The sequence below is a fragment of the Talpa occidentalis genome, unplaced genomic scaffold (genome assembly GCF_014898055.3).
Source record: "Talpa occidentalis isolate TD23 unplaced genomic scaffold, MPIMG_talOcc4v2.1 talOcc4.7, whole genome shotgun sequence".
NCBI classification, from domain to species: Eukaryota; Metazoa; Chordata; class Mammalia; order Eulipotyphla; family Talpidae; genus Talpa; species Talpa occidentalis.
The window spans coordinates 73,341,435-73,361,972 of NW_023605083.1; the positions used below are offsets into that span (position 1 = coordinate 73,341,435).

The 20,538-nt window shown below is 43.3% G+C and overlaps 1 protein-coding gene across 4 annotated transcripts in view; it reads left to right on the top strand.

Moving 5' to 3' along the window:
• The window catches only part of DAPK1 (death associated protein kinase 1), a 219,982-nt gene that overhangs the window by 169,557 nt on the left and 29,887 nt on the right, over positions 1 to 20,538 (top strand). For all 4 annotated transcript variants that reach the window (XM_054688880.1, XM_054688879.1, XM_054688881.1 and 1 more), the window contains one exon: positions 6,027 to 6,104. In XM_054688880.1, coding sequence (XP_054544855.1) covers positions 6,027 to 6,104 — 78 coding nt within the window. The remainder of the gene's footprint in view (positions 1 to 6,026; positions 6,105 to 20,538) is intronic.

The following is a 20,538-nucleotide window of genomic DNA, read 5'->3' on the forward strand; positions in this document are numbered from 1 at the left end:
TCTATCTGCTTTTGGGGCTATAGGTTTAAACCTCTGTAAATGTATATTTACACAACATGCCCTTTACCAAAGCCCCAGAAATCTTCCACCATGTTCCACTGAGTCCACTCCCTCCCAACTCGCACTCCATCCTCTCTTTCTGCTTGCCTCAGTTTTGCAGTCAGATGTCAAGGGTTTATTACTGGTTTAGTTTTGACTGAGCCTTTTTTGTTTCTCTGTATTTCACATATAAAGGAAACCATCCAATATTTGTCCTTTCCTTCTGACTTATTTCACTTACCATTATCCTTTCCAGTTCCATCCATGTTGTCACAAATGGCAAGAGCTCATCTTTTTTTAATAGCTGAGTAGTATTGTACTGTGTATACAGATACCACCTTTTTCTGACTCAAACCTCTGTCCTTGTACACTTAGGCTGTTTTCATAACTTAACTTTTGTAAATAGGGCTGCAGTGACCTAGGAGCACATCTATCCCTTTGAATTAATGTTTTTATATTCTTTGGTTAAACACAAAATAGTAGCAGAATTGCTCCTGGGTGATATGGTAGGTCTATTTTTAATGTTTATAGGAATCTCCTTATTGCTTTCCATAAAGACTGGACCAGTCTACATGCCCTCCAACAGTGTAGGGGTTTCCTTTTTCTCTATACCCTCACCAGTTGTTTCTGGTCTGTTTGATGTGGGCCATCCTCACTAGTGTGTGATGGTATCTCATTGTGATTTGAATTTGCATTCTTTCATGTGTCTGTTGGCCATCATACTCTCAGGTCTTTTGCCAATTTTTTTATTAGGTTAATGGATTATTTTCTTTGTGTTGAGTTTCATGAGTTCCTTATATATTTTGGAAATCATCCCTTTGTTAAGACATATGATGTGCAAAATATTTCTTTCCATTCAGTAGGGTGGCTTTTGTTTTACTAATAGTTTCTTCTCCCCTTCCTTCCAAAGTATATTTAAATGAGATTTCTTCAGGTCTTCTCGCTCCCTACTCCTCATTCCAGACCTGACACTTTCCTGCAGAAGAAACCCTTTGATTCACATTTCATGAAATATCAAAGAAGAAAAACATGTCAACTAATGAGATAAGGTTGCTGTTTATTGCTACATTAAAATATCATTTTAGTTCTTTCTGCCTCAATGATTAGTTAACTCTCCATCGTGTTATATGGGACACTCCTGAAACCCACAACAGCTTTGCTCACATAAAATATTTTCTATAAGGGGTTTTAGACTGAAAGGTAGGGCCTCATTTTCTGGAGAGTCATATAGGGGTTGATAAACAGTGGCCCAAGGGCCAAGTCTAGTCTGCTGCTGTTTCTATGGATAAAGTTTTATTGGGATCTACTAACTAGCCTTTTACAGAAAATATTTGCTGATTCCTGCTCTAAAACATTGTCTCCCTGCCTGCACTAATACTACCTTGATAGCATTTCCTCTCACATGTTCTGAGTTGGTTCTTTGCATCCCTGAACCCCTGGCTTGGCTTTTTTGCAGTCCCTATCATTGCCAGTGCTCCACATGGGATCATCCTCTTCACAGGATGCTTCCTCACCCATCACAGACCCACACAGTGCCACGCGTGGACCTCTAGGCCTCATGTGCCAGTACCACACCCTGCTCATGTCTTGGCACACAGTTAAGTTTACCTTTGAAAAAAAAAATTTATGTGCATTTTTATGAGAAAAAGTATTTTTTATTACAGATGTTGCCTCAAAGAAAATGAACTGTTAAGAATGGCTTTGAAGATGTCAGATCCTGACTTCTGCCAAACCCCCAAAGTGTGGGTGGGGGCATCACTAATATATGTGCCCTCAGTCTTCTGCTGGGTCTTGGGGCTGTTCCAGGATCTCTGTGACCTCTCTTTGCCCACAGTGGTTTTCCTTTGCCTCTTCACATCAGCTGTTTCCTTACTTCCCACCCATGATCTATCCATCAGGCAGACCTCAGGTATATCTCCTTGCTCTTCCACCCTATCCAACTCCTTACACATGGTCTTCCTCTGATTACCATTCTCCCACGGGTACCTTGGCATCTACTTCACATAGCCTCACTCATTGGTCAACTCATTTATTCATTCTATAAATACTAACCATGGACTCTACACCAGGTAGTTAAAACTAGGAAACACAGTAGGTCCAAGGTAGGCCATCTTCCTTCCCCTCTTTCAGGAACTTACAGTCTAAGAGAATAGAATCAGACTAAAGAGGCACAGCTGTAAATATATATATTATGGATGGGGCCAGTATGAGTGAAGAACTAGGGCTCTCATACTACCTAAAACATTTTGAAGATTCAGTGCAATAGCTATTAAAATCCAAATGAGATTTTCAAGGAAACAGAATATACAGACAATATTAAAATTTGTATGGTACCACAAAAGGCCCTGAAGAGTCAGAGCATTTCTTGAGAGAAAAGGAGAAAAATGGAGGTATCACACTCCCTGACTTCAATTTGTATACGCAATGTTAGTAATCAACGCTGTATGGTATTGCAACAGAAACAGCAACACAGACCAATGGAATAGAATAGAGAACCCAGATGAGTCCATGCAACAATGGATAGTTACTCTTTGACAAAGGAGATGACCATACAATGTGGAAAGGAAAACCTCTTTAACAAATGTTTGTTGGGAAACTTGGAGAAAAAATGAAACTAACTCCATATGCAAAACTTAATTTGAAATAGATTAAAGACTTGGATTTAAGGCCTGAAATCATAAAATCCATAAAAGAAAACAGGTGATAAACCCTGAACATCAACTTCAGAGATGTATAAGGAGGCACAGCTCCAACAACAAGGGAAACAAAAGCAAAGTTAAACAAATGTAACTATATCAATTGCAAAACTTCTGTACTGGGAAAGAAACCACTACAAAAACAAAATGACAGCCTACACACTGGGAGAAGATATTTTCAAATCATCAGTCCAACAAGAGGTTGATTTCCAAAATGTATAAAGAACTCATGCAGCTCAACAACAAAGCAACAACCTGAAAAAAAAGATGGGCAAGACTGAATAGGCACATTCCTCCACACTGAGGACATCTCCACTAGGATGACAGTATGTGCTGCATTGTCATTCTGAATTTGCTAGAAGCTACATCCAAAAAGAGAAGAAAACAAAAAAAAACAGGAAATTAATTTCAGTGACATATTTTAGTTAGCACAAAATATGTAAAATATTGCCATGTTGACCTATAATCAGTATTTTTAAATTATTAAGTTAGTGCATTCTTTGGTCTCAGTCTTTGACATCTCGTGTATGTTTTACACCCAAAGCACATCTGACCTGGACCACATTTCAAACACTGAGTAACCACATGTGGTGAGGGGCTGCTGGAGGCAGCTCTTCCTCTCTGCAAGCTTTGTTTCTCACTAGGGAATACTTTCTTTCCCTAGACTAAACAATTACCTCTGTTCTCAGACAGGATAATTTGGAAAAAGTCCTCTGAATGTCTTGTTCTGTCTTTTTTTTCTTGTCTCCTGCCTCTCCTCCACCCTCCACAATTTGTCCTCTAACCCTAGGCAGAAACCCCAGGATCTCTACCTTCCTGGTTATTCTCTCTTTCTAATCTTTTATTAAAATGATTTATATATATATATATATATATATGTATAAAACGTGAACAAAAATAATGCTTGGTGAAATATTATAAGAATCTTTGTAATCCTGCTCAGAACCTGCCAGAGTTCCATTAGGGCAGGCATTTCTTTTAAAAGTCTGAAAATTGTCATTTAGAACAATATATTTTGCAAACTGTAATGTGCTACATAAACGTAAGGAAGTATTGTTGATTTTGGTTTTCCTGTCATTTCAAGAGCCTTACCAGTGGAGAGTACTTTTTCCAGTGTTTGCCTTATACTTGTGTAATATGCAGATGTGAGGGTCTCTAAGAGAAAAAACATTTGTGGTCAGGCATACAGAGACAGAAGATTTAAGTTGAGACTCAGATTTGTTACCGCAAACTAATGTTTTCCAGGCAGGAGTGTAGCAGTGAGAACTCTTAACAATCCCCAGTGATTCTGTTTCAGGACAGCTCCAGGGAAACAGGTGACCAGGGTGTGAGTGTTCACCTGTACACTTAAGAATTCAGGACAAAACCCAAAAGCAGACACACAGAGAGAAATTAAGAAAAAAAGAAGCTTATTTACAAAGGCAGGTGGGGGTGTGGGAGGTGTGGAGAAAGAGTAAAAGAGAGAGAGAGACGTTAATTGGCCAATACACAGTCAAATACCATCTGTCCTGCCAACAAGAGGTACCAGGGTGCAAGTCCGGGCTGCAGAAGCCAGATCTCCCAGGTCCACTGAGTTGTTATATACCAAACATAGAAGCTTTTATCCACCTTTATTTCCCAGTAGCTCCCCACTCAGGAAGTCCTATTCACGATCCACTGGAACCTGTAGTTCAAAGTGGCTAATCTGTACGTGGGATTGGGAAAAATGGTACCTCCTCTTAACAGAGGCATATGTGTAACAATTCCAATGTGTGATAGAGTTTGGGAACTTCCAAATTAAGGCCTTTTTTTTACCATGTCAGTAAAAAACTAGACAATTTGGCATGAATTCTGCTTTGGGGTTGTAGTGTGTGACAAGATACGTAATTCACAGTAAAGTAAACCATAAATCCTTCCCTCTTCATTAGAGAGGTTTTAGGATTTTAAGGGTGCAGAGAGAAGTGGGCAGCAGGATTGATTATCAAGTGAACCTCCTGGAGCATGCTTCAGGGGCAGCCTAAGGGACAAGTCCACCCCACCTTCTCAGGGGACATTTGGCTATCTCTAAAGACACTACATTTAAGTTGTCTCAAACAGGGAAAGGGAATAATGCTACTGGCATCTAGCAGTAGAAGCCAGCAATGCTATGGAACATCCCACAACACACAGGACAGTCATCCATAGGAGAAAACTGCACTGTCCAAAATGCCAGTAGCTCTAAGCTTCAGAAATGCTAGTCTAATGGGACCTCCCCCTCCTTATATGACTTGGATTGACTTGCGTTGAATTGGAAGATGTGCTGTTACATTGATTTCATTGTCCCTAGCTTTTATGGGAATGGAATTTTAACCATTACTGACAAGCATTGCAAAAAAAAAGAGCTTTCATTTATTTGGAAATTGCTTCTTTTCTACTTTTAAATTGTTAATGATTCCTAAAACTGCAACAGAATTGTCCCTAAGCACCTGTTTCTTCCCCAGGGGTCAGTAGATTGTGAACCATAATAGTTCTTACAGTCTCTTCCTTCCACCCCCCACCCCCAGGAGCAACTCTGAGGTTAATGCATGCAAAGTACTGAGAACTGGATCAGCCATGGTTGATTAGGAGTGCTCAATAAATGTTAGCCATTGTCTGCCTGCATCTTCATGGCACAGAAACAGAAATTAATTCCTTTGGTATGAAAATGGAACTCTATGAAAATTCTCTAATTAAAAAGCAAACCCTACTCATGGCGTATTGTAGATTAAATGCCTGAGCCACCTTAAAGTCTAAAAAAAGCATACCCCGAAGTAGATTCTTCCTTTTAGGGTCACTGGAAAAAAATCTTCAAATCAAAATTGTCTGTAAAACATAGCCTTTTCTTTGAAATTCACAGCAATTAGCTGTAACTAGCATGACATGAGTGCTGAGGTTTGTCCATGAAAGTATTTTAAGACATTAGCGTGCACTAACTCGCAGTTGGCACTTAATGACAGTCTTTATTGTCTACCTAATTGGAAGGAAGCTCAGAACATGGAGTAATCTGCCTGCTAATGAGATACTGAGTTTGATTAAAGCGTGTGGGCCTGAGACATCTCATTATTGGACCTCAAAGCATCAATGCATGATGTTTTCCTACCTTATCTTCCTCCCCTGGAAAATCAAATGAAATAAGTATTCCACAGAAAGAGAAATAATCCAAGACATGTTCTTTTTGCCTACGTTTTTTGTTTCTCATCCCTATTAAGCTTGTTTCTGTTAAGAGGATGCAATCAGTACATGGAACACAATTCTCTGTTGCAAAGAGAAAAATTAATCAATTTTTTCCAACAGGATGGAAAGACAGCAGAAGATCTTGCTAAATCAGAACAGCATGAACATGTAGCAGCTCTCCTTGCAAAACTCCGAAAGGTGAGAAATTCTGCTTCTCAGTCCGAAACTGTTTTTTTGTGGCAAATTCTGTCTTTTCCCTTTTAAACCCTAAGAGTGAAGATAATGAGGCTTTGGTCAGACAAGTGCTACCAAAAAGCATCAGTTCCTGTCCTGTGGTTTGCATATCAATTTGCATAAATGCATAAGCTACCTGCCCAGTTTCTTCTTTTGTATTAGGATGTGGGAATTGTTTATATTCTTTACCATTGCTGTGCATGATTTCTTTCCTCTCTGTAATAACACTTCCCCTCACTCTCCATAAAGTAGAGAATTGAGAAACCAACTCTCAATTCCTGTCATTAATGTTTGAGTTCCAAGGTATCATGTATGCCCCAGTTGAATACACATCATTGCTCTGAGATTTATGGAAAGATGACAGAAAGAAGTTGTGCCAGTGTGCCTTTTCAATACCAGTATGTCTAGAGACTCTAAAATAGTCACATCCTTTAGACATGGAACTCTGTGTTTGGGAATATATCCTAAATGACTAAAAGAAATGTAGTTGGGATGAGGGGCAGGGGAAGTTTTATGCACAAAGATGTTCACTGGAAACATCATATGGCCAACAATAATGTTTAATAAATTGTCATACAGCATATAGCATAGAGTTTTTGACCATTAAAATAGTTTTGAAGAGGTTTTAGTAACAGAAGTTTAATGCTTAGGATGTCCTTGGGCTTCAGAGCAGATGATAAATAATATACACATTATAACCCAATTCTTTCTTTAATGCATAAAGTAAATGTAAACAATAGTGTTTTTTGGATTTTGCAATTGTAATTATTTTCTTTGAACATTACTGTGTTTTTCCAAATTTCCTACAATAATCACATAATTATTTTTCAAAAAGTAAAGTCTATTGAAATAAAAAAAGCAACTCAGTTGATTTTTTTAAGAGCTCATTGAAAAGGTATTGTCCAAAATAAGCTCTGGGTGCCTTGGCATGCCACAGTGTTTCTGCCTTATAAATTAAAAAGTGCCTGAGAGAGGGATGATAATGTCTTAACCCTCAGAGCTATGGAGAGTTTGAATTTTCACAGTGGCCCCAGGGTGCTGGATGAAGGGGATGGGGAGAGGACACAAAGATGGGAATAGTTTGTTTCTCAGTGCTTAGGGTTGAACTGGGGGGAGGAGGATATAATGCATTTTCACACCTTGGTGCTTTGAGGTCTCAGAACTGGCCATTAAGGTTTAGGCAGAAGTTGGGATTTCTGTCTCTGCAGGGTTTCAGTCTCTCCTTTGCTTTGGGGATTACAGAAAGAGATCAGTTTGGAAAAATATCTCTACCCACATTCTTATGGTAAATATGTAAATAAACTGGGCTAGCAGTCTTCCATTCTGTACCTACAAGGACTGCCTTATCTGGAACAAGAATTTGGATTAGAAAAACAAAAGAAACTTTTGTTTACAAGTAAAAGGAATGGGGGGTGGAACCTGACAGTCATTGTCAACAGATCAAGATTTTTCACATAAAGTTTCCTGATCTTTAAATTCACCTAACATAAGTGATACATCTGGGCCTCTCTGGTGGTGCAGTAGTTAAAGACACAACACTGTCAAGCTACCACCAGCCCCTGAAGCACAAGTTCGATCCCTGGCCAGGGAGGTAACCCACATGGCAAAGCAAACCTCTCCTGTCTTGCCCGCTGCTCCCCTCAGCAGTGTATTTCAATCTGCCTGTTCTGCTCCCCACTCTGTCTCTAGTGAATTCTCTCACCACCCCACACCTCTTGCCTACACCTCAGTTCTTGTATGCATAAATAAATAAATCTAAATTTATTTAGATCAGTTTGGGAAAATGTATCTTTAATAAATAAATAAAAATAAAGTGCTACACCTGCCTAATAACACAATTCCAAGTCAAATTGGTGCAGAGACCATGAATTTGCAACCTCTGACTTTTGCTGGATTTTATAGTAGTGAGCCCTGCATTTGAGTGTAATCTTATGTCTATACAAAGTGTCACAATATAAGGTCATTTTTAAATTGGTTTCCCCACCATACCATCCATCGATAATGAAAGTGAAAAGAAACTGAGGTGAAATCTGGCCTTTCCACAGACTCAGTGAGCACCCATTTTTACTGTTAATTTTCTGTTTTTATACTAGATTTTATTGCAGTCCACTGGTTAAAATGTAACAGGGTGGTCCCCAGGAAAGGGGGAAGTTCCAGGTTCCCTCGTGGGTAAAAGTCCATCCATATGGGATTGGCCCAGAACAAGGCCCCAAAGCCTGCCACAAGTCTAAAGCATCTTCCTGTGGGGACCCACAGAAAAGGGTCACAAACAACCAGACAAGCCCGGAAGGAAAAGAGCAAAATCAACATCAAGATAAAAACTGCCATTGTCACCTCCCCACGGGTCTCACCCACATCTGTGTCACCCAGTCTACGACCAAAAGACAAGCGCAGTTTCTTCACATGTCTCTAGGCTCCATGAGCCTCCTCCAGGTCTCCTGGCTCCATCCTGCTTCCTTCCTCAGTCTCTTCTGCCCCTTCTCCTCTTCCTGCTCAGCTCCACCCTCCCTTGGGTGGGGCAGGGAACCTGGAACTTCCCCCTTTCCTGGGGACCACCCTGTTACAAAAAGAAGCATTTTGTTAGGTTTAATACCTTATCAGGCATATAATCTTGCTGGGTGTGGGATTCACAGATTTCCTAAAGTCCACAGAAGTGGATTTTAACCCACCCATCAGTCCCAGTGCCAACTTTTGAGCAACATCCTCATCCTTAAAGACACAGGGCACGACACAGTGCTTCTCCCAGCGGCAGCACTGGGGAAAATCCAGTTCCACATTTTTCTTGGTTGTAGTGCTGTTTACCTTCCCAGAAACACTTGAGAGTGATACCGGAATTGTCAGGCCTAGTCTCCCAGACAGGAACAGATCCCAGGCTCCAGGGGCAGCGCTGAGCCCCAGCCACTAGACCCCCACAGGTTGGTGTCTCACGAAGCCACAGCAGGAACTTCGCAGACTCTCAGGCAAGCAAGCAAAAAGAGGCAGGTTTGTTTAGAGGAAGAAAAAGTTTATTGAGGAGAAAAAGAGCAGAAATATAGTGGGACTCCCAGGCCAGGAAACCAGGCCTGGGAGGGGCAAGGAAGCCAAAGTGGAGTCGTGTCTCAGGGAATATATACCTTCTTTCCCTCATTATTCTAAAGCTCCACCAGTCTCTTTGTGATTGGTTAGTTTTTGGCTGTCTCACTTAATTTGTTACTGAGTGGGGGATCTTCACATTCCTTATCTAGCAGGTCCATTTGTTGCATCTTTATCTTTATGGCCTAGTCCTCCGGGTGAGCATCTCTACACTTTATCACCTGAAGAAAACCAGGACCATCGTTAACAATATTGTCCATGGTCCTGGGATGTTTGTTTTTCCCAGTGGAATTGGCTACATTCCCTTGGTTGTCCTTATCTCTGAAGCCACCCTAAATTCTTCAGAGGTCCCCTCCTGCACTGTCCCTGAAACTGCCTAATAACCTTAGCATGCCCTGTGTCTCAAGAGGACAGTGACAAAGGTGCAGCCAACTTACCTTTAGGCAGAAACCAGCTGCGAAGCTCTGCTCTCTAGTCATCAGACGGGCCACTGCAGGTGATAAGACTATTCCTTGATAGTGCTGTTTCGTGGCCCATCCCCCCCTTAGAAATGGTCCTTCCCTTTATTTAAAAACAGATTGCAAAACTGGGTGCAAGCCTGCATATCCATTACAATGACAGGTCTGAAACAATAAATGCCCGGGACAAACACATGAAGGGGCAGTACCCAGACCCACAGTCTCCACAGTGGCAGTTGCATTGGATTGCTGGAGTGAATAACTCCTGCTCCTTTCATCTGATTCTCAGATTTTCTGCAACATGTTTGTATTACTTTCAAAATTAGAACTCCTTTTTTTTTTTATTTTTGGTTTTTTAATTTTGTATATTTTTACATCATTTTTCATTTTTGTACAATGTATGCATTTTCATCTTAGTTATAGTCACCCTACAATTTCGCTTCCCCCCTCACCTTGTTTTGATCCTACTCCCTCCCCGCCCCCTACTCTAAAGGAAAGGGAGCTTGTCATGGCGCCAGTTCCGTGTGCCTCAGGGAAGGAAGGCTGACTGTTTTCCTGCCTAGAATATTGAAACTTTGTGCTCATCCAGCTTGGGATTTCCTTTATTTTCTTCCTCTGATTTTTTGGTGTCTTTGTTTCTTGGTGTCTAGGTTTTAAAGAGGGATGGCAGATGGAATTTAACAATGTCTTGTAATTTATCATGAACCTGTGATTTTTTCCCTTAGGAGAGGTCAAGGCAAAGAAAGTCATTTTAATACCTGTAATTACAGTTATATTTCCCTTAGTGCCCAGAATCCACTAAAAGTTTCCCTCTCATTTTTAAGAGGCAAAATAGATGGTAGTGACTTAGAGTCCAGACTCAGGCGTCAGATAGCCGTGCAAATTCCAGCTCTGCCACTTCCTAGCCAGGTGAACTAGCAAACCGAGTCAGTTCTGTGCTTCCGTCTCCCCGCTTATCAAGTGGGGTGAGAATAATGCTCCCTCAAAGGATAGTGGTGAGGGTGGAATGGGGTGATAGAAACAATGCCCCAGGAGCAGCGCCCACGGCAGGCAGTTAAGCGCCCACGGCAGGCAGTTAACGCAGTGTTTGCTGTCATGTCGGTGTCCTGGAAACCCATAAGCCCTGCGGAGACAACAGTGGTTCCTTCTGTTCCCCTCCTTCCCCTGCGCCCCGCCCCAGCCCCAGGAGCATGTATTGGGTGTCAGAGGGTAATGTGGCAGGGTGCCCTTGAGAGTTGTTTTTATTAACAGTCACCCTTTAATTCTTCATTACAGGCAGTGTAATTTTACAGCAAACCTGAAATGGGGATGTTCGTGTTGGAAACTCAGACTCAGAGGTTAAGTAACTAGCTAATTAGTGCAAACTGAGGTCAGACCTGCAATGGAAATGTTTGCTTTCAGTGCTCACTCAGTAGGCTTAGGATTTCTTCAGTGCTGATTGCTCAAAGAAGTGGCCCTTTGCATGAGCTCAGCTAGCCACTCTTGGGGGTGACCCAGAGGCCTTGTTCCTTTCAGCAGAGTCTCTAGACTCTGTGTTCAGTGAGATTGTTACAGGGCAGGGAGAGGGGTAGCCCAAACCCCACAAACCTGCCTATTCTATACAGAGTTCTGCCATCCGTCGCATTAACACAAAACATGAGATTTTAATGGGAAGGAACTTTAATACAATTAGGAAACAATACAGGGAAGGCAAAGAATCTAGTTTCTAAATCAAGCACTCAAAGTTACCAATCCCCTTGTGAGTAAAACTGCATCCAAATGGGATTGGCCCCGAGCAAGACCCCAAAGCCTGCCACAAGTATAAAGGATCTTTCAGTGGGGACCCACAGAAAAGGGTCAGAAACAACCAGACAGGTCAGAAAGGAAAAGAGCAAAATCAAAATCAAGATAAAAGCTGCCATTGTCACTTCCCCACGGGTCTCACCCACATCTGTGTCACCCAGTCCACGACCAAAGACAAGCACAGTTTGTTCACGTGTCTCTAGGCTCCATGTGCCTCCTCCAGGTCTCCTTCTGGCTCGAACCTGCTTCCTTTCTCAGTCTCCTCTGCAGCTTCTTCTCTCCCTGCTCAGCTTCACCCTCCCTTGGGTGGGGCAGGAAACATGGAACCTCCCCCTTTCCTGGGGACCACCCCGTTACAAGAGCAGAGAGAGGTCATTGTTCTCAGAACATTTTAGTATGTTCACATTACAAAAAAGAACTTCCCTTTCTGCTGCCTTCTCTGTTCATCCTACTACTAACCAAGCACAGTTCTGCCCTCCACACCTACCCAAGAACTGGGTTGTTGCTTAGCCAAACCAATTCTCCTTCTGTTATAGGGCAGCCCCAATATTGAACGGGTTGCCTAGCTGTGGGTCCTCACCCGCGTGCTTAAAAGGGACTTATTAATACTCCACTACAGGCATACACAAAAGGTTAATAAAAGGTTTATTTACAAGGGAAAAGGAAATAAGGAAAATGTAAAACTCAGGGAGAAAACAGGGAAATAAAGTCTTTAATGCATCCTACCCGAACCGCCGACCTGGAAACCCAAAAAGCACTCTCAGAGCTGGCCGGATGCTGCGAGCTGGCGGAGAGCCAAAATGGGGGACCCCTCCAAAGCCCACATGTCTGGCTTTATACCAACCTAGCTGCTTAACCCCACCCTCAGGTCCCAGCAACCTTCTCTTTGGTGGTGATGGGATTTGGAATTCCCAGTGTCTTTAGCTTTGGCCTGGGGTGGGGGTGGAGTCCACAAAGCTTGTATGGAATTAGCTTTAGGACATCCTTTTCCCCCTAACACTTCTCCTAGAAAAAAGGAGTTATTATGACAGAAAAGGAGAGCGTTTAGATTTTACTTTAGCATCCATTTTTACTATCACCAAAATTTCATTATCCGATTTAAAAATATTAGTTTCAGGGGTGCTGGGGACTTGCCTTATATTATTTTGTTTGATTGTCCTTATCAGATTTTCCGTAAGTTGATCTTGAAAGTCTTTTCCTAAATCTAAGACTAGACAGTGAAGAAAAATGTCCAGAAATATTTTGGAAAATAGGTCAAAGTGGAAGTTTGCCCAGAATTTAAAATTCACCACAAGTAAAGTGTATTTGCATAATTAAGAGTTGCAGCCCCATCCCTGCTGAGTCTAATTACATCCTGCCAAGAGGGAAAAGTTAGGTCACCTCTCCCTCCTCTTATCTGCCTTTGTCAGATTGTCAATGGCCTTCCCTATCAATCTGCTGGTGTTTAGGCAGCTTTGCTGATGAGAAAGTGATAGCTAAATTGCCAGGGGCCTGAAGGTGTGGTAAGAAAGGAAACTGGAAACCCAGATTCATCATGCCAAATATTTGTTTAAAAGTTATTCACGTGTCTCCCATGTAACATGAACTGTTCAGAGAGACCACAGTGATTAAAACAAGCAACACTCAGCCAGTAAACAATTAATAAGAAAATATCAGAGAGGGAAAGCGGGGGTGGGGGAGGTGGGGGTTGGCAAACAAATAGCCTAGGAGCCAAAGCCAGCCCACTAGCTGTTTTTGTAAATAAAGTCCTACTGGAACACAGACACACCCTTCATTTACTACTCTCTCTGCTTTGTTCTGGATCGTGGTGGCCCCAGCAAAGATTACCTGACTGTGTAGAAAGGTTTGTTGTCACACACTGCAATGGGGAGGGGGGAGGAGAAGAGGGATTAGGGTCAGAAAAAGGGAGTGGGAATTGTATGGGGAATATAACCAAAATGAAAATGCATACATTATGCAAAAGTGAAAAATGTAAGAATTATATAAAATAAAATAATTTATATAAAAAAAGGTTTGATGTCACAGCTATAAGTGACAATGTCCTCAGGGAGGGGGCTTCAAATAGGATGAAGTTGAGGGGACGTGGGGGAGGGAGTGGCAGCCACTTTCTGCTGTTGGTCTCTGTGATGGTGACGTTTAAACACCTGAAGAACAAGAAAGCAGGCCCTCCCCCGTGACGCAGCGGGTTGAACAAGCACTGTGAAGCTGTCCACAGCCTTCGCAGCACGGGTTCAATTCCCGGCCCTGCTCTGTCTCTGGTGAATCTTCTCACCCTCCCATGCCTCTGGCCTGTACCCCAGCTCTTTTATAAAAAGTAAAATAAATCTTTAAAAAAAAAAAAAAAAGAACAAGAAAGCACAGCCAGCCAGAGGAGCAGGGAGGTAGAGGAAACAGTGGGAGCAAGGAGCCGGAGGCAGTGAAGAATAGTGGTGTTCAAGGAAAGAGACCAAAAAGGAGGGGCAACCAGGCTGGCACCTGGACTGGAGCACTGTGGTCGAAGTGGAGAATGTTGCCCAAGGAGACCTACTCAGAGATGCAAGCCCGCCAACGGCTCTTCATAGGAGACTGGGTTTTGTCCAGGTGTGCTAAGCATGTGGATTAGGTTTTAGGAATTTCCGCTAACTGTTCTATACAGAGAAACCAGACACCAGGAGGTGATCTTGGCGGCCACGCAAGATACAGTATTGCTTAGAAGAGAGTTGTCTAGGCTCAAAGGCAGAACAAAAATGGAGGCTCACATTCCTATGTAAATATTTCAAGTACCTGGTTAAAGCCAGCAAATTGAGAAATATCCTACCTGCTAGCCTCTCCTCCCCACACACACCCCCCATTTATGACCACCTGGAAGGCCTGGTTCTGTTTAGAATTCTGATTCTTCCAGGATCCCTGCTGTGATTCCCTCCTCTTCCCAACCACGGCAATCCTGCATGTGAACGACTCATACCACAGACCCCAGACTGCACATGTGTGTACCAGCCATACCTGCTGGCTTTGACCTGGGGTGGAGGGTGTTCTGGGCACAAGAAACGCACATAGGCAAACAGGTCAAAGAATGACTCCCCCAGTAGTGTTAGGCAGCAAGGGCCTAGCCAGCCTGGGCTTTGTGACCAGTGTGGGTGCAGGGTGGTCCCAGCCCCCTGATAAGTGTACCTTGCTTGGGCTATTTGCTCCTTCTGCAAAGAAGTTGATGTTCTACCACCTGTAGAACTCACTGAGAATAATCTCATTATCTTCCTTCAGCTCTCCCTGCATTAAAACCCTAGTTGGCCTTGAAGAGTAGCCACGTTTGGTTTATGAAAACTGCCTCCAGCCCAGTTTTGCTGTGCCATCTAGTGGCGAGAGGCCGTCGTGAGGAGCGAGGTGATTTCCTTAGAAGGGACTCTGTATTCCTTCTTTTCCTTGCCTTTCAGGATAAAGGCAGAATCTGTCAATCTTGATGGAGAAAGTGGTTTCCTGATTTATTTATTTATCTCCCCAAAGACAAGGACAGCCCAGCAGTTTCTGTGAGAGGAAAGTATCAGGTGCATGCAAGAGTGCGAAGGCCCTGGGCAGGGGGGAGATGGCCTGTGGGTCTTTTTCCCCCAACTTGGCCTTGGAACGCCTTTTCTCACCTCCCACCCTTTAATCCCCACTTGAAAGTGGAGAAGGTGTATATTCTTTAATCCAGAATGAGGATATCATAAAAGCCAAACTCTTAAGTCCAATAAAGTAGTATTTTCCTGGACAAGACAAAATTTCTTACAGAGAGTTACTATTCAAGAAACAAACAATTCTGAGATGAGCAAGCACAGGCTCAAACTGTGTCTGTGATAAAGAATTAAATCTCCCTTTTCCCTCTGCAGCTCCCTCAGGACATTAGAGACAACTGGCATGGGTCAGTAATCAACTCATGTGCTCAGAAAAAATTAGGAGCTGAAATAAGTTGTGCCCTTTGTCCATGAAATTCAGAGCAGGGAGGGCCACCTCTCATTCCACTGCTTTTGGGCAACAGTGACTAATAAATCTTACTTCAAATTGATATGTTCCCCTGGCAAGAGTGCACTGGAGGCCTTGCACTGACTGAAGTGACTTCTGAGTGGAAAGAACTGGAAATGCCCTGCTTGGATAGTCTCAGTGCCCCCAACTCGCCCGGCACGTCCTGCTTTGAGATTCTGCACTTAAAGTGCCAATATTTGTCCATCCCTTTCTCTCCCTACTTTGGAGAAACTCAACCCCTTCCTTTCAGAGGCCAGGAGTGGTGGAAAAGCTCTAGAGCTGAGTTCTGCCTTTGCCTTGTCCTTTGCCTTCACTTCTTTGAACCTTAGATTCTTCATCTGAAAGAGAAAACAACCACATGAATCACAAAGGCAACTTCTGAGGTTTAAGTAAGAAATGTACAGGAAAGCACAGGAGAGCTAGGAGATGTCACACACCTGGACGGTCCTGTTACAGACTGAAAATACACCTGCCGCCACTCTTCCAGGGGTTAAAGAGAACAGCCTGTGGCCATGTGCAAAGTGGTGAAACTGAGTATATTCAGGGGGTTGCCCCTGGTTTAGTAGCAGGACAGAGATCAGCAAGGGCATCCGGCAAAGATAAGAGGAGATGTTTAGCCAAGGAGCAGGGTGAGCTTCACTGAGTGGAAGAAAAGTCACTGAAAATTCTAATAGGAAACACTAAAGCTCCAAGGCTGCTTTTTAGACCAGCTACTTTGGATTCTTGTACGGGATGGCTAACCAGGTGCAACTGCAAGGGAAGATAGGAGGAGGCTTGGAGGAAAAAAACAAGGATTTTATATTCGTAGGTCCCAGAGAGACAGGCATGGGGAGAAGGGCCCCAGGGCACTACCTCAGCTAAGTGAGGCAAGGCAGAGAAACCCTCTGTGGCCAGACCCTTTATTGAGGAGCAAGGCAGGGTACTCAGGGGAAGGTGTGTGGTCATGAGCCTGGTGGGTCTGAATGTCATTGAATGACAGTTGGGAAGGTAGAAAACTTATGTCATGGCCCCCTTGTCACACCGGTGCCTTGGGGAGAGCGTCACAGCCTGTTTGTGGGGAGCTTAAGGGAGCAGGAAAATGGGAAGTTCCCGTGTCACCATACACTGACTCCACATGAGTCTCCCTGTGGTAGGTCAGGGGATCAGATACCAAGTATGGGGGATTTTCACTAAACTGACCCAAAAGGGTTCTTACTAAAATTAGACTAACTAGGCCATGTATACAGACTTATGTTATAGACTTGAGAACTCAGAAAAGCCTGGCTAGCTTTAGGACAGTCTTCATCACCATGCGCCTCTTCTCTCTGGCCTCCATTTCTGGGGTTATCTCAGAGAACAGGCAAGCAGGTTGCAAGCTTCTCCAACTTCTCTGTGCGGAATGAAGAGAAGGAGATGTGGTCTCAGTCTCAGGCAGTGCTGAGCAAGGCCTGAACTTGACTTTCACAGTTGTGTGGAAACAAGCCAGCCTTCCTTGAGAGTGGCTTCTGGACGCATTATGGGGCAGCAGCAGTGCTCCATGGTTACCATGACTCTAGGCCTCTCAGAGTAGAAGGATCTGTGGGACTCATGCTTGAGGGACAGGCATGTCTTCATTCCTTCTCACAGATTAGACATGTTGGCCAAAACTCAATGTGTCCAGACCAGCAAGCTAGGAAACAGACAGCAAAAAGCCACACATCAAGTAGTTGTGCTGTGCTCCAGGTTCCAGCAATTGGATTGAAGCTAGGCACAGGTGTTCTGCCTTTCCTGGTCTCAGGAGAAGCAGACCCTGATTCACACAGAGGATCTGTGTGTCACAGAACAGCTGGAGAACTTTTTATTCACGCAGTGAGAGGCTTATAATGGAAGGTGATGCTCACAGGACACCGTGCCTGCAGATTAGAAGTGCCCTTGCCCTGGGGGTGTGAGCTGCAAGGTGTGATTTATAGGGAAGATCAAGGGGCTGGTTCTGAAGGTGAGGAAGGTGGACTTGCTTTGTGGGGCCATGAACACAGGTGCAGTGAGAGACTGCATTGAGGACAATTGCAGTGTCCTCTGTTGGCAGCACCCCGTGAATCTCAGAACAGAACCTTTTCAGCTTTTGTGTTCATTTAGGTAATTATTCAGGGAGATTGCTGATGAGATATCCCAGTACTTTCAGTCCTTTGCAGTGCTTTGTCTCTGAGACAAATCTGTGAGAATTTGAGGTTAGAGGAAGAAACCAGAATAGGGAGAACCTCATGTTCTACGGCTTGGTATCCAGACCATGGTTCTGTCCCAAGGTGACCTAAAGTTTTGAACATACATTTAGTGATTTACTCTCCTGAAATAAAATTCATAGGTAACGACAGAGCTACATACAATTCCAGAGGACCCATAGGTTGCTGTACTTGTAATATAACAGACCCCAAAGGAACATATTTATAGTAAAATATAATGTGTCTGAGTGTGTAATTTCTGGGGCACAGGGCATAAGGAGACAAAATGAAATGCAGCCACTTGGACCAGCCACAGAATCACTGAATTCAGCACATGCTGTGGATATCCACGGCTGGGGTGGGGATGCACATGGAAGAGCATGCTTACATGGTGTTCAGAAGCGGGGAATGGTAGTCATGTAAGATATTTATTATGCAGCCAATTGATAAAGTAGCTTGTATTCTTAGGAAAGCTCAGTATGTGGTTTTTTTTTTTTTTTTTAAAGATTGATTCATTTATGCATACAAGAGCTGGGGCACAGGCCAGAGATGCAGGGGGTGAGAGGATCCACCAGAGACAGAGCAGGGAGCAGAACAGGCAGACTGACTGAAATACACCACTGAGGGGAGCAGCAGGTGAGACAGGAGAGGTCTGCCTCGCCATGTGGGTTTCTCCCTGGCCGGCTGGGGATCAAACTCATGCTGCAGAGGCTGTGGATTGCTTCATAGTGCGGTACTTAACCCCTTGAGCCACCAGGGAGGCCCTCAGTGTGTTTTGTACCTGGACCCCAAAACCCTCTGGGTCATATGTAAAATGCAGTTAAGTCCTAGAATGAGCTCATCATAGCAGATATTGCTTCAATATAAATAACAGGCAGACACTGGAAGTTGTATGGATCCAAGAGAATTCTTACCTCTCTGACACTGTGTATACAGGTGGGGACACCTAGCACCCTGCCAGTAGCGTCCCCAACATTGAGTATTGTCCCCACAGATTTCCAAAATGCCTACTTAGAAAGACAGTGGTGTCACTGTTGAGAAATAGGGGTCACAGTTTCCCAATAAAACATGGAGGTAAGCAATTGGAGCTTTCGGGAGAGTTCAGAGTTTGCTACATGAACTTGTTCAGTCATTAGTGGAAAAGCTAACAGTGGCTCCGCTAGAAAAGAACAGCACCTCCCAGGAATAAGAACTGCAATCAATGGATCTGCCATGTCTGGGATCTCACTGACATAAGGCAGGCACTTCTCGCTGAAGCTCTCTCTCACTGGTCACCTCTAAGTCAAGTGATTAATGCAGCACCTCTTTACTGAGCATCTTCCCTGCCCAGGTGTCGGGAATACCATCTCTGCTCCACACTGGCTCCTGGTCTAGAGGAGAACGTGCCACACAATTACTCTACAGCCTGCTCAGGCCCCTTGGAGAGCCAGTCATGGACCTACACTTTTTGGGGAGGAAACTTCCCGCATTACACCAAGATGGGTCTTTTGACTAGATGAAAATTAACAGGCTAAAGGATCATTCATGGTCGGGGAGAAGGAATTCACCTCAGGCTGAATGCTCTAGCTCCAACTGTTCATCTTTATGAAACTGGGAGCCAGATCAGGGTGATGGAAAGGAGACTGGTGTGTGAGGCCAGGATGGAGACAGGCGGGATGATCTGTGCCCCACGATGTAGATCTTGAGATAGGGTCTCTGTGCACACAGAGCACTTTACCAACACCATCCCATAGATGCACTCATGCCATATTTGATGTCCATGGAATTCACATGACTGTTTCTCCTCATGAACTCAGATCTTGGGTGATTATAGACCTTCCCATTGCATTCCTGTGACTAGCACTTGAAATGGTCTCAGAAATGTTTATTGAGTGAGTGAATGAATGAATGAATGAGAGTATGTGAGCGTATCTATGAATTACCCAGTATAGAGGACTCCAGCTTTTCCCTGGAGTCTTGAGAAAGGAGGAAATGGAAAGGGTTTCTTGTCCCTCCACAGCACTTAATTTGTACCTCATAATGCTCTCTTTGTGTCACCTGTCCCATCACAGTACCCTAAAGGAACAGAAAACCCTCCACATGCCGAGAAGCAGGTATTCCTGCCCACTAGACAGGGTGGACCCTATTATATTTTCTTTTTACAATTCTGACTTTTATTATAACCCACATTTTAAAAAGCAAAAGAAACTGGTGACATCATTTTTTCTCACCACCATCCCTTATACCCCTTTGACCCTTTCCCCCATCCCTCCCTCCCAACCTCAGAAACCTCAGTGTCCACTAAGTATTTTGCTTTGTCAAATTACCCACTACGTAAATGTCTAATATTTGTCTTTGTCATTCTGACTTGCTTGACTACTTCCATTTTGCTGTAAATGGCAGCATTTCATCTTCCTTATGGCTGAATAGTATTCCATTATGAGGAGATATATATATATATATGTGGATATACATATATATACATATGTGGATATACATATATACATATACACACACACACACACACTCTTACATACCACATCTTCATTATCCAGTCCTCTCAGGGGACACATAGGTTGTTGCCATAACTTGACTATTGTAAATAATGCTGCAATAAACATTATAGAACATATAATTTTTTGAGTAATGGTTTCATAGTCTTTGGAGAGATGTAGGATTTCTGGGTAATACACTATTTCAGTTTTTAGTTTTTAAGGTAAAGCTAGATTGCTTTCCAGAATGTCTGTGCCAGTTTACAGTCTCATCAACAATGTAAGAGGGCTTATCTTCCTTTGCATCCTTTCCAGCATTTGTTGTTTGGGACATTTGAATGTGTGCCATTCTCCTGGATGTGCGATGATATCTCACTGTGGTTCTGACCTGCATCTCCCTTGTTGAAAGTGATGATGAGCTTTTTTCCATCTATCTATTGGTCTTCTGGACCAATTAACCAAT